Source organism: Taudactylus pleione, unplaced genomic scaffold (assembly GCF_031769625.1).
Source record: "Taudactylus pleione unplaced genomic scaffold, aTauple2 ptg000026l, whole genome shotgun sequence".
NCBI classification, from domain to species: Eukaryota; Metazoa; Chordata; class Amphibia; order Anura; family Myobatrachidae; genus Taudactylus; species Taudactylus pleione.
Window position 1 is genome coordinate 17757753 of NW_028284428.1, and position 13927 is coordinate 17771679.

The window sequence follows — 13927 nt, forward strand, 5'->3', positions numbered from 1 at the left end:
TAATATCAGGGAATTCATTTTATATTAGCAAGTACTTGTTGATATATAACTATGATTTTAGAGCCAATAGCCTGCAGATATCACAGAGTACTTCTCATAACTGAGATTGTAATACACTACAGGCAAGTGAAGTTTTTGCATAATTTCTAGCAAATCAATTTTGACAGTAGAAGAGGTCATTGTACAAAGGTGCAAAGTGCCCCTGATAGAATATTTGACTTCTGATTTTGCTTGTACAGTGTGAGGCTTATGCAGAGTTTTTCACAAAATGGGTACAAATGGCTAAAAGAAAAAAGAATCTCATCATGTGTTCAGCTCTAGCACACAGTCATCACCATCATTGTGTACTGTATGTGCAGGTCTCTGTGCATGCTTCTGCATATCAGCATTTCCATGTACAGTACACGTGCTTACTGTACTTTGCCTATAGAAGACTGCCCCTTCTCTTCCCTGTTCTGCTTTTCCAGTCGTAAGGAGGCACAAATGCCTGATAACCATGTGTGTTCTTTTTTGTGTACTTGTGCTCTTTGAATTTGTACAATTTATGCACACAAACTGGCATACTGTAAGTACAACTGTACGAGTTTGTAGTCTATAAATAGAGCTGTCAGCTCATTATTCTGGGGGGGGTGTTTAGAAGTCTGGGAACAAAACTACGCAGAGCACCTAAAGCCAACTTCTTTTATAGAAACGTCTGGAATACTGCACTAAAATGTAGAAAAAAGCATATATTCCGTGCACAGTTTTGAAATGTTCACTCATCTTTATATTGTACGTTCTATTGTGCAATGATTTCTAACTGAATGTTGTCAATCAGCAAGTAGGAATGAACTACTGTATTGTCTAAATACAAAACAATAGACATGTAAAGTAGCAGCACAATTATTGACAATACCTAAGAATGGGTTCCATGGCTGGCCATTATCCTATCACCAGGGTTGCAGAGGCATCAGATAGTCGTGGTACTGGATGTGTGGCTAACTTAGGGAATGGCTTTGACCTGTTGTGGCCTCTGTGAGTACAATGTGTGTGTTGAGGTGGACATGGTCACTGCATTTGGGTGAATGGTGACAACTTCCCTGTACTCCCAGGCCCCCGGGGATGCCATAGCCTGGGTATACACCTTCTCCTTTTAGGTGTTCCAGCATACTATTCTTATAATAAAAAGCAGTGGTCTGTTCCAGGGGCGTAAGTAGTCACTTGGGGACTCCATAGCAACATACAGTCAGGTGCATAAATTGACAGAATTTTCATATTTTGGCCTCTATTCACCACCACAATGGCTTTGAAATGAAACAAACAAGATGTGCTTTAACTGCAGACTTTCAGATTTAATTTGAGGGTAATTACATCCAAATCAGGTGAACGGTGTAGGAATTACAATGGTTTCTATATGTGCCAACCACTTTTTAAGGCACCAAAAGTAATGGGACTATCAACTCAAAAGCTATTTCATGGACAGGTGTGGGCTATTCCCTCATTATTTCATTATCAATTAAGCAGGTAAAAGGTCTGGAGTTGATTCTAGGTGTGACATTTGCATTTGGAATCAGTTACTGTCGACTCTCAATATGAGATCCAAAGAGCTGTCACTATCAGTGAGGCAAGCCTTCATTAGGCTGAAAAATCAAAACAAACCCATCAGAGAGAAAGCAAAAACATTAGGTGTGGCCAAATCAACTGTTTGGAACATTCTTAAAAAGAAAGAACGCACTGGAGAGCTCAGCAACACCAAAAGACCCGGAAGACCACCCTCAAATTAAATCTGAAAGTCTGCAGTTAAAGCACATCTTGTTTGTTTAATTTCAAAGCCATTGTGGTAGTGAATAGAGGCCAAAATATGAAAATTCTGTCAATGTCCCAATATTTATGCACCTGACTGTATGTAAGAGACCCATGTACCTCTAAATGGCAAAAAACTAACATAGAAACATGGAGCAGACAAGGAAGAAATGCTCCTCAGCCTTGAGTCCCATAGCAGCTGCATCCACTGCACCTTGGTCTGTTCCATTACTGATATAAGCAGTGGGAGCCAGGGTGCACACCACAGGCATATGACCCCCAATGACTCTCACTACAATAATGGGACAGACCACCCAGAGAGGAGGAACTGTTCCCACTGTACTGTGAACAGGAGTTAATGTGAATATAGCAGGTGTGGGGGCTGGGGAGGTGTTTAGCAGGGGCAGGCTGAGATGATTCAGCAAATGTGGGTCTATTTACTAGCATTATTATGATTACTATTATTATTATTATTATTATTATTTTAATAATTAGCCGTGATAAGGAAAACAATTTCAACAACACTATTTGATATTGTCAAAGTCTAGAATTTTAAATAAATACCCATTGCTGCTTTTTCTATGGTCTTTCAAGAACGGTCTAGCTTTTATGTTTAAATTAAGTGGCAGGCAAGTGTATAAAACTTAAATTGAAGACTTATTTTTGTCTCTCTGTATTATTATTGTATTGTCAATTTGTTATTTTATACTGTATAATCTACTTCAACTTGTCACAGTGTTGATTTCCGTTATATTTCAATATTTAAGTTGTTCTACTATAGTTAATAGGACAATCATTTATCTTCTATTATTGCTTTTAGTCATTCTTCCTCATTTTTTGTTACATTCTTTTTAATGCAACTATTATGAAAATTACAGGACATGATTGCAGAAATTATTTTCTATAGTCATCAATAAGAATGGAAACTTTCAGAATACGTTTTTCTAAATGCAATATGTACTTAGCTACAATTGAGTGTTCTAAAGTAAATGCATTTGTTAGAGCCATTGCAATTTGACAACTATATTCTTTTCTAAAAGGCTCTAAGAATGCTTCCAATGGCGTGCAGCAAGGGGAATAAAAAAATATTTACAAAACTAAACAAAAATAAATAATTTATATATATATATTTTATTTTAAAAGAATTTATACAGCTCCAACATTAACTTCAATGTCTTAGCTAAGCTTTGCATAGTAAGTGAGGATTATTTACTAGCATTGCTAAAGGTGCATATCTAAACTAAAACTGTAGTGACCAGACCTTTAAGCTTTAGGTACATATATTGCTCAATGCTGGTTGAATGCTAGAGAAACCATAACTTTGTTGTACCCTACAGATTAGCAGGAAAAGGGAAGACAGTTGTGGATGAAGATGAAGTAGCAAGTGTTACGCTTAAATCTAACATGTACATTATAGAGCAAATGTGCATATAGCCAATACTTTTTTTGTGGTGGAACTCAGTAGTAACCAATACTGGCACCTTTTTTGAGTGTAACTTTCAATTCTTATGACTAGTTCCTGAAAAATTAAGCAATCAGTGAAATAATTTCAGAAATTAATAAAGTAGGCACCTACACACTTATCCAAATTGTGGCAAAATAAATCTTGTATCAACTTGTAACTTTAGGTGAGTGCTATTACCTTTTTCTGGGTGCTGGCACTTTTCTCGTTTGAAAAACCACTGGATATTGCTAACTACATTGTACAGTAAAGAAGCAATGCCTGTGTGAGCTGTAATTAGGAATAATTAAAATAATAATAATAATAATACTGTTGCATCCTTATTGAGCCTATTTAGAATCCCTCCATTGCACCCCACTTCCGGAATACATATGGGAGATGGGCAGTTGGGATGCTCAGAATCCCAACAGGGACTTGGAAAGTATCCTAACCCTCTTGCCTTCACCCCCTAATGCTCCCTTTCTGCAGCCTAACCCTAACCCTCCCTGTTAGTGTCTAACCTAACTCTCTCCCCTTAGTGCCTAATCCTAACCCCCCTGTTGGTGCCTAATCCTCCCCTCCTGCAACCTAACCCTACCCCCCCCAGTAGTGCCTAAACCTAACCCTCCCCCCACAGCCTAATTCTAACCCACCCCGCTATACTTATGTTTGGGAAGCCGGCTTTCGGGATTCCATCGTCAGCATCTCAAGTGAGGTCGGGATTCTGGAGCCGGGATTTCGATCGATGGCATCTTAACTGCATCCCCCACTTCCTCCCGCTCAAAATATGCAATGTAGTACTGTAACATATAATGTAATTTATCATAGGCCAAGTGAAGCCAATGATGTTATATCAGACAGCACCAAGGCAGCTAGTATTCCATTTCACATAACCTTACTAATCAGTGGCATGTAATCTCTGCTATTCAAGAAATAAAAGACATACATTAACTAAAAGGCCAGCCAGCACTGCAGGCTGAAAAGAATTGGTTTAGAAACCTTGTCACAATGATAGGTATAACATGGCAATAGTCAAGTGTGGGCTTGTGCAGAGATTAATGTAAGATGCCCATATTTGCTCCTGCAATGTGTGCACATAACTAAGCATTTATTTTCAGCTACAGTATATACAGAGTAATACATCAGCCTGTAGTCAAAAGTGCGACGATTATGTATATATTGTCAGTTTGTGACAGGAGCTGTAACAATTGTGAAGTGTAAATTGCATTTTCTCAGTCACCTTCATGTGATGTCTACCAATAATCCATTTAAAAATTCCAAATAGCCAAGATTATGCAGAGAATTCAATTAGCCTCCTTAATTTATCAGGGTGAAAAAAAGGTGGTGGCTTCTGCCCTTTTTACTCACCCAATAAATAGTCTGTTATTGGGCATTGACACATAAAATTCAGGAAATGTTCCCAGACGGTATGCAGTCGGGATGCCGACAGTTTAAATGCTGGCCGTCGGCATCCCGACTGTCTAATCCTGACTGTCTAATCTCGGCAAGGGTCTAATGACAGGTGTCGAGATCCGACACCTGTCATTTTACTTACGCCGGCACCCAGCATCCCGATCGAAGGTAAGCCGGGTGCCTGGCACGGACAGCCGCAAGGGGGGTTTTGGTTTGGGGGTCCTGGGGGGGACTTAGAGTTAGGCACCCCACTGGGAGGGTTAGGGTTAGGCTGGGGAAGGGTGGGTTAGGGTTAGGCACCCCCGGGGGGAGGTTAGGGTTAGGCACCCCCCAGAGAGACTTAGGTTTAGGCAGCGGGGAAGGGGTGGTTAGGATTAGGTACTTAGAGGGGGTTATGGTTAGGCACCCCTAAAGGAGGGTTAGGGGGGATTAGGTTAGTTAGTACTTTCCTTTAGTGCAGTTGGGTGCCGGGCTTGCGGAATCGGGATTTGAACCGTGGGACATACAGTAGGTCCAGCGGTATTTCATACTGAACCCTCCCGGACCTATGTGCTAACCCACTGCTTTTACCCGATAACAGGCTAATTATCGCATATATCTATTCGGGTCTGCTCAGACCTGAAAAGAAATACACGATAAGTGCAGTGCTGCAGGCTGACTTCAGAGCTAATTGGAAAGCCCTGGGACTCAAGTGGCCCATGGTAAATTACCACAGCTAATTGAATTCCCCCCTATATCTGCCAACCACTATTTGCAAGACAGATGGAAAATGGAGGCACACTTTAATAATGCAAAAATATACTCAAATAATAAAAATATTCATAAGCTATAACAAGATACAGTACTGTACAGTGTTCTAAAATCAATAGTATTGTATTATTTTATCCATTGCTGCTATGTGGACTTTAACATGCATTAGTAAGTGAACTGGTCATAAAATTATTTCAAATCTGGCAACTGTGAAAGTGATGTTTATGTGGTCAGCATGGCACTATAACATGCACAGCATGTATTAATGCTCAATTACAAGCCGTATCTTCACATTTGCTATTCTAAAAAATAGAAAGTGATCCTAGGATTTACCTCCATAAAAGAAATGTGAACCAACTGGCTCACCTTTAACTATGGCATGTTATTCTAAGAATATACTATTCCAACTTACATATACATTAAAGTATATAGCTAAACTAAAGCGTATCAGTAAAGCTATATATGATGAATACTCTAGAGGGAAATAATGAAAATAATAATATACAATATATTATTATACTCATTTACTATGCATGACAAATTTGGTGCTTTCTTTTGATTTACAAAATAATGAATTTAAAAACCAGTCATAATCATATTGTTGCCTTAAATACTATAACTGTTTTGTGGATTAATAGTATAAATAACTCATATATTTTTATTGTATTTTGTCATTTTTTTTAGCTCCACTGACAGATAAGCCACCAAAGTTACTCCACCCTTTGGAGAGCAAACTGACAATCCAAGAAGCTCAGATTGGTAAGTAATAGTTTATGAACTAATTTTACAAGAAAAATAATCCTGACTTGGGAGTAATTATTTAAAAATCAGATCATTTTATGATTTTCCAAATTACATGAACCTTTACTGTATGAAATGAAATGTTAAATTAAATTCATTTTTAGACATCAATATTTCTCTATTGTTTATTCAGTGAATGGTTCCCATGTTCAAGTTTGCAAAATCACATAACCAGTGTCAACTAGGGTCATTGTAACTGAATGTCAAAATATGCAGCTTGGGGTCAGAAGCCCTAAAGGTTCCTGTCTTCCTCTGCTCATCCCTTATCTTCACCTGCCTTTCACTTGGCTGTCTTGATGCAGTCACATGAAATTCCACCCACACAGAAAAAGTATGCCGGTCTGGAGAATGAAGTGGAACTCTCCTGTGAATTCTAGCACATTGCCCAGGCTCAATTTCAAATGTCTAAGATCAATATAGTTGATTTTAGCAGTAAATAGTCAATACTATATTGTAACTTTAAAATATATGAAATGTGTTATAATACGTTAATTGTAATTTAAGCAATTGTTTAGATAATATATTACCTACAGAAAAACAATCAATAGTAAGACACTATTTCCTATAGTATAAATAACAACAAAGCAATTAGAGCACTGAGCAAAATTACGTTATATTTTAAACCACATTGCTTTTATTTACTATGCCAGTAATAAACAATTAAAATCCCAGTCAGTTGACTCAATTGATTTTGCAAATCCAATGAAATGGCTACATCTCTACAGTATAATTTCAGTAACAAAATGTTCAGTTTTCAAGGACAAAAAAATTATTGCAATATGATTTATGGTATCATAAAATATTTTTTCAGGTAGTTAACTGTTTAACTGTGATTTGTTTCATGTGTGTACTTCTCTTTCATTAAGAACAATATAAGATTAAAATAATGACTTGGACAAATTAAGGGATAAATACTGCCTTTTATTAGCAAACAGAAATAGTATTCAGAGCTCAAACATATAATTTAAAAAAAATCGCAATATTTTCTTATTATAGCAGAGAAACAATAATCAATATTTGAATACTTTTGCAAGGATTGATTATGATTATAGGGGGTGATTCAAATGTTTCTTGCACCCCCTGCTGGCCATCTATACAAACTTAAAGTGGCTATCTAGCACCAGGTTTAGCCATGCAAAGTACAGAACAAATGTAAATGTAATGAAAGATGATCAGGACATCACGAATATACTAATAATTATTATTCAGGATTGGCAGTAGACATTGTATTATTACAAATATATAAAGGCAGTTTGTTTCATTTATTTTATTATTTAAATATTTGACTAATAGGAGATGATTGAAATGTTTCTTGTGCCCCCTGCTGGCTGTCTATACATGCTTAACCTGGCTTTTTAGACTAGGGATGTGCAGGCTCAGTTCTACTCGGTTCCGTTCGGTTTTTTTTCCCGAATCTTATTGGGTTTCAGCTGTCACGAGTTTTGGATAGCCAATAAGATTCGGAAAAAAAAACCGAACGGAACCGAGTAGAACCGAGCCTGCACATCCCTAGTTTAGACACGCAAAGCGGCCAAACTCACCTAAATAAGTCGTTAGGGCGCTCAAACAGCCACTTGGACACCCAAACTACCATTAGGGTGCCCCAAAAAATGGACTTTAACACATTTCTTCTCACACCTTAGGAGGCTGCGAGAAAAAATGTGTGTCCCCTGCAACTTTAGGCATTCAAATGGAGCAACAATTGAATTGGTCCATCGGGCACCTATTCATATAGATGCCCAGCGGGGGGCATCTAAAACAATTGAATCGCCCCCATAGTCTTGACTTTTATCAGAGAATACATGTTGCAATACTTATAATTATTATTCAGTATTGGTAGTAGACATTGTATTATAACATTTATTTCCAGGCCGTTTGTTTTATTTATTTTATTATTTAAATATTTGACTTATAGTTTTGACTTTTATCAGAGAATACCTGTTCCATTGTTCCACATTTTGCCATAAAAATATATTAAGCATCTCTTTCATTTTAAAAAAATTAAACAAAAGACAAAGGGGAGAATTTACAAAGAAGCGGCTTCTGTAAGCCGCTGCTTCCCGGCGGGTGGTGGGTCTATATTTAAAACGGCACCTGCAGTCAGTTTGCTTAACACTGACTGCGGGTGCCATTTTAAATACTCACTTGCAAACCTCTGGGAAGCAGTGGATTACAGAAGCTGCTGCTTCGTAAATTCTCCCCAAACTGTTTTAAATTATGTTACCTATGTAAAAACTAAGAAAAGACAAATGAGAAAAGTTTAGCTCAAAAGAATGGAACAAAGGGAGCACTTTCATATCCTTTGTTTAAATTAACTTTGCTTTCAGCAACATTTTTGAAAATTGGACATGCTTTTTCTTTTTTACTACTGGAAAAATGTGTTTTAATGGTGTAAGTAGTTTTGGTAACTCAAAGCTTCTTCTCTTGAGTTATAGAGTTTGTGAATTAAACTTGTTTCTCATGATGCTGCACTTTTTTTTGATAAAATGAGTGAATGATGCTTAAGCAAATGGACTGCAGTTGAACAAAGCCTATATTTTGGCTAAAATGAATTTCATAAACTTTATTGGCAGGGAAGTCAATACATCGATATGTATTCATGTTGCATATTGTGTAAATATTAAAAATTAATGTACAGTTGTTACAGTTGTAGAATTACTGTACAAATAATACTGTATAAAGGTTCATATAATTACAGCTGCAAGTAATGTAATCCAGTGTGTGTCTTGTCTGAACTTGCATGTATAGAGTTAACAATTATAATATGTGTAGTTGTAGGAAATTCTTTACTTTTTGCTCAGTAATAATGAACCAGCTTTGCATGATGAGAACATGATGAGAACATTTGAGGCAGCTAAATCTGAATAAGATTATTAGAGATATTCCAAAATTTGAAACAGTTTGACATTAAAATTGAAGTTTACAAATTCCATGGCCATGAATAGACCCTGACTGCAACTTCACTGGTCGCATTAAAATTAGTGTTTTTAAATGTTTGAACATTATTTAAATATTTTTAATTCCTGAAAAAGTATTTTAACAATTTTTTACTACGGTGTTTGAAGCTCGAAGATTGCCATTCATGTTCCAGCTTTATGATTTGATTTCACATAAAAATTTGTGTATTTTATTTTTAAACACTATTTAGTGTTTTTAATTCATCAAAAGGTATTTTCAAATTGTGTTACATGTAACTTGAACACCACTGTACTTATAGTTTGCTGTTTGGTCACCTTTACAATTCATAAACTCTAAAATGGACAATTGTACCTTGAATATGTTCCAACTCAGACTTTCTTGAGTTTAGTACAACTTTTTTAATCAATCCAAATTTTAAGGAAATTCTGGGATTCCCTGAACCAAAGCATCTCTAATGGTTAGTTATACATAGTTCTACCTGTACATATTTCTGATCCATAGATCTAGTACTCCATCTTATGTAGACTGTTATGTTGAATAACACTGAAATATTTCACAAACTCCAACTATATTACCTTAATTGCCTTACCGAGATCCAAATTAAAACTCCTCCTTATAAAAATGAATCAAATTTATTAAACATGTTCTTTAAACACATTAAGTCCTTTTATACCAAAAAAGCATTATTTAAATGAAACCGTCTCCCTGATTATTGTTGCTGACAATGTGCATCCCTTTATGTCACAGTCTATCTGTCTTCTATTAGTTACTTTCAAAAGTACAATACACTACTGTATGTCACAAGAACTACATCATCTCAAGTGCCAATGACTTCAGTGTACTGCAATGGCCTACAGTGCCAACAAATCTCATTCAGATATTGCACTGTTGTGGAGTGATGGAAGGTTAGATTAGCAGCATGAATATGTAATTGCTAAATCTGCAGCATCTCTGTGACCAGAATCTCAATGAAATGTTTCCCTTTTGAATCCATGTAATTAAGAATTCAGGCTGTTCTGGTGGCAAAAGAGAGTGTGCTCCCAACACACGCATGCATGCAGACACACACACAAATGCATTCTGCCACATACATATGTACACATTCTGCGATACAGTGGCATTCAGTAAATAAAGGCACCTGGGCTAGATAGTAATGTGTGGCCACTGCGCACCAGTATTTTGGTTCATAACACAAGACAAAAATAATTTTTGTGACTGTGTGTCTAGTAGTCTAGTGAACTCCGCCCTAAGTGCCATCAGATGTGAAAGGAGCAATCAACTAAAGAATTCTGATATGTTAAACATGATGTAATAGTAGCACTGTCAGAAAAATATAGTCACATTACAAAATATAACTTTGCAGAAACAATATTTTTGTCACATATAATTAAAGGGTTTGGAGGCTCCCTACGCAAAATATACAATTTCTATATTTATTGGCAGTAAAAAAGGGCTTTTGGTTGTAAGGTACTGTATAGTCAAACCCTTTCTAAATATATACAGTAAATGTAGCAATAAACACATGTAACATAAATAGAGCATCCTGTCAGAATAATTGTTGGCAAGTTGAATCAGGTGTAAATGCTGTATGTGTAGATTTTATAAGTCTCACTCTATCACAAAGCAAGTCAATTATTTTCCTGACCTTTAAATTTCACAACTTCTGGCGTTTCATTTTTACTTAAAATTTATGAGATGTCTGTAACACCAAGGTTAAGACTATCTGTAGCAATAGTTTTCTTTGATCAAGAAAAATCTAAACAACATTTTTCTAACTGAAAGTTAGTTGTTAAATGGAAAACCCTGTACATAGAAGACATAATAACCTCTCAGGGAAGGATGTGTCCGGTATAGTGCAAAAGCCTAAGTTAAAACCTTTATCCAGCGCAAAAGGTAAAAAACTGAGAATCCTCAAATTTAGCCATGATTTAGCATGACATGCCCTGAACTGAACAAAGCAATATTGATGAATATTTATTTCCATGTTTTCCTTACAAATATAATATACTTAATTATAAGCATGCAGTTTCTAAACCTTTCATTTGCATGAATGGTGTGTGTCAAGTTGCCCCAGTGGCCATGATGCTGCTAAAAAATGATGGCTTGTGTCATCATAGATTGTAAGCTTGCAAGCAGGGCACTCTTACCTATTTTTCTGTCTGCTATTCACCAGTCTTGTTTTATGACTGTTTGTTCCCAATTGTAAAGTGCTATGGACTAAATTGATGCTATATAAGTAACTGTTAATAAATAAATAAAAGATATATCATTGCATCTGGCTGTGGGTACGGGTGACTCAAATGCCCACCCAGTTGTGATGTCAGCCCAGGCACATTGAGCGGCCATTTGGTAAGTATGTTTAGCTTACCAATTGGCTGCTAGGACAGCAGATCAGTCTGCTGACCAATCGGTCATCCTAGTGTTTCCCCCAGCTTCAAAGTTGTATGGCTCAAAATTTGAACCACACAAAAATGACATGAGTAATAACAGTAATAACAGTTCTCCTCACTGTCATGATTTACTTAAGACATGAATGAGGCTGGATGAGCTGTATTTTAGGTAACTAATCAAGGATCTAACTTTTGTTTAACTTTTGTTTTATTTTAGAAGGTTCTCTTATCCTAAATTGATAGTAAAGAAGTCTTTGAATGGATAATTTTGCAATTTTCATCATTAGTAATTCCACTTTTCTGCTGCTGTTGAACTACATATCCCAGCATGCCCTGTAACTGTTTCAACATGACCTGATTGCAAAACTATGCAAGAGCAAGCTGGGATGTGTTGTCTCACAACAGCAGGAGGGCTGCTTATTGCTCACCCCTATGCTAAGTACTGTAAAAGTAACTGACTTTATGGGAGAGTAGTTTCTGTGAAACCTTTTAGAGGAGGAGCACACTTAAAACCCTCTTAGAAGCACACTTAAGACCTCACTGTACTTATAGCATTTAAAAAAAATGCATAGCAATGTTTAATTTTTACTTTTATTTCTCAAATCAATACCGTTAACATAAAGGGCCAGTCACATATAATAAACAGGAAGCTACAGAAGGACACTTAGGTGTAATTTTATTTTCAGAAGAGCAAATCTCCCACAGTAATATTTATAGGATAATTCACAATATTGGGCAAATTCAATTAAATATTCAGTAACTTCATTTACAATAAATTATTAATTAAAAATGTTGTTTATAATACTTGTATTTACTGTATATTTATTATTATTAATCATTTACAAAGTATATATTTTTTACTTAATTAGTAAATTGCTAACTCAGAATTTTTTTCCATAGACTATTTTGCTCAACACATTTTTAGAAGACAGTTCAGAAACTAGTTCAATAACCACAAGATAGTTAAATTAAAGTATTGTATGGTTAGAAACTTAAAATATGCAACACCTTTCATTTTCAGAATGATTTGTTAGGTATTTTAAAACAAGAAAAGGACATGAGCATAAAGACAACCCTTTTGGTGGCCTTTATAGTCAATTCTCTAAAATGATTATAAATTATATAAAACTTCATAGAACATTTGATTAACATCATGATTACATATACTTCATATGCACTCAAATAATGACAGAAAATTGAAACAAATAGCTGGTTTTATGATTACTCACCATATTACAGTCACTTTGCAGAGCTCTGCTACATAATTTAATAAGCATGGCAATGCCAGGGGCATTGTGTAGGAAGACAGAGCTACTGTATGCCCCTGACATTTCAGAGCTCAGCCACTTCCCATGTCTATATTTATTATTTATTACCTGTTATTTATAGAGCACACACATATTCTGCAGTGCTTTACAGAGAATATCTGGCCATTCACATCAGTCCTTAACACATGTATACACACACATACACACTAGGGTAAATTTTTGTTGGGAACCAATTAACCTACTAGTATATATTTGGAGTGTGGGATGAAACTGGAGTACCCGGAAGAAACCCACACAAGCACAGGGAGAATATACAACCTCCACATAGGTAGGGCTGTGGTTGGAATTTAAACCATGACCTCAGTGCTGTGAGGCAGTAAAGCTAACCATTACACAGTCTGTGCTGACCAGCTGTATTGTTATGAGTTTCACAAATATAGCAAAGAATCACATTAAGGATAAGGTAAAGTGAGATGAGAAAGTGGAGAAAATAAAAAACTTGTTATAAGCTCCAAAGAACAGCGCACCACCAAAGCAATAATTGGTAAGTTCATGTTTTGTTTTTATATCTGGATGTTTCTCAAAATAAATCCTTCTGTTTTTATTCCTCGTAAAATCAAAAAATCTATTGTAAATTACACTGTAATGAATATTAGTTTTTAAAAAAAACTTTCTTATCATATACTCATTGTAAAATGTAGATATGATCAGTAAATGTTAAATATAATAATTATACTGATGCACATAAAAAATAGAATTGTCCATTAGAGTATTAATATAGGAATCATAACAACTGAAATGATACCCAACTCATTATATACTGAAACTAAAATAAATGTATATTATTTGAATAATATATAAATAAATATAAATACTTCCTAAGTGCTCCAGTTGCATACTGCCTCATCCATACTAATCAAACCAAATAATCAAAACAGTGTAAAAAATGGCTCCACCATGTACAGTAAAATAGCAATAGGAAAGAATCAAACCATATGTGTTAAACACACATCAGTGTTTCCACTTCTGCTTTCTAGATTAAGAGATCTATTTAAAAAAAAATGAGTCTTTTCCCCAGCATTTTAGCTGGTGACAGCCATACTTTTCTTTTCTCTGTATTTAATTACATGAAAAGTGCAGATAAATCACTGATTTCTCCATCT

At 35.7% G+C, this 13927-nt stretch overlaps 1 protein-coding gene across 1 annotated transcript in view; it reads left to right on the plus strand.

Moving 5' to 3' along the window:
• Positions 1 to 13927, plus strand: part of IL1RAPL1 (interleukin 1 receptor accessory protein like 1) — a 1550795-nt gene that overhangs the window by 1207073 nt on the left and 329795 nt on the right. The window contains exon 6 of the mRNA XM_088451516.1: positions 6071 to 6145. Coding sequence (XP_088307642.1) covers positions 6071 to 6145 — 75 coding nt within the window. The remainder of the gene's footprint in view (positions 1 to 6070; positions 6146 to 13927) is intronic.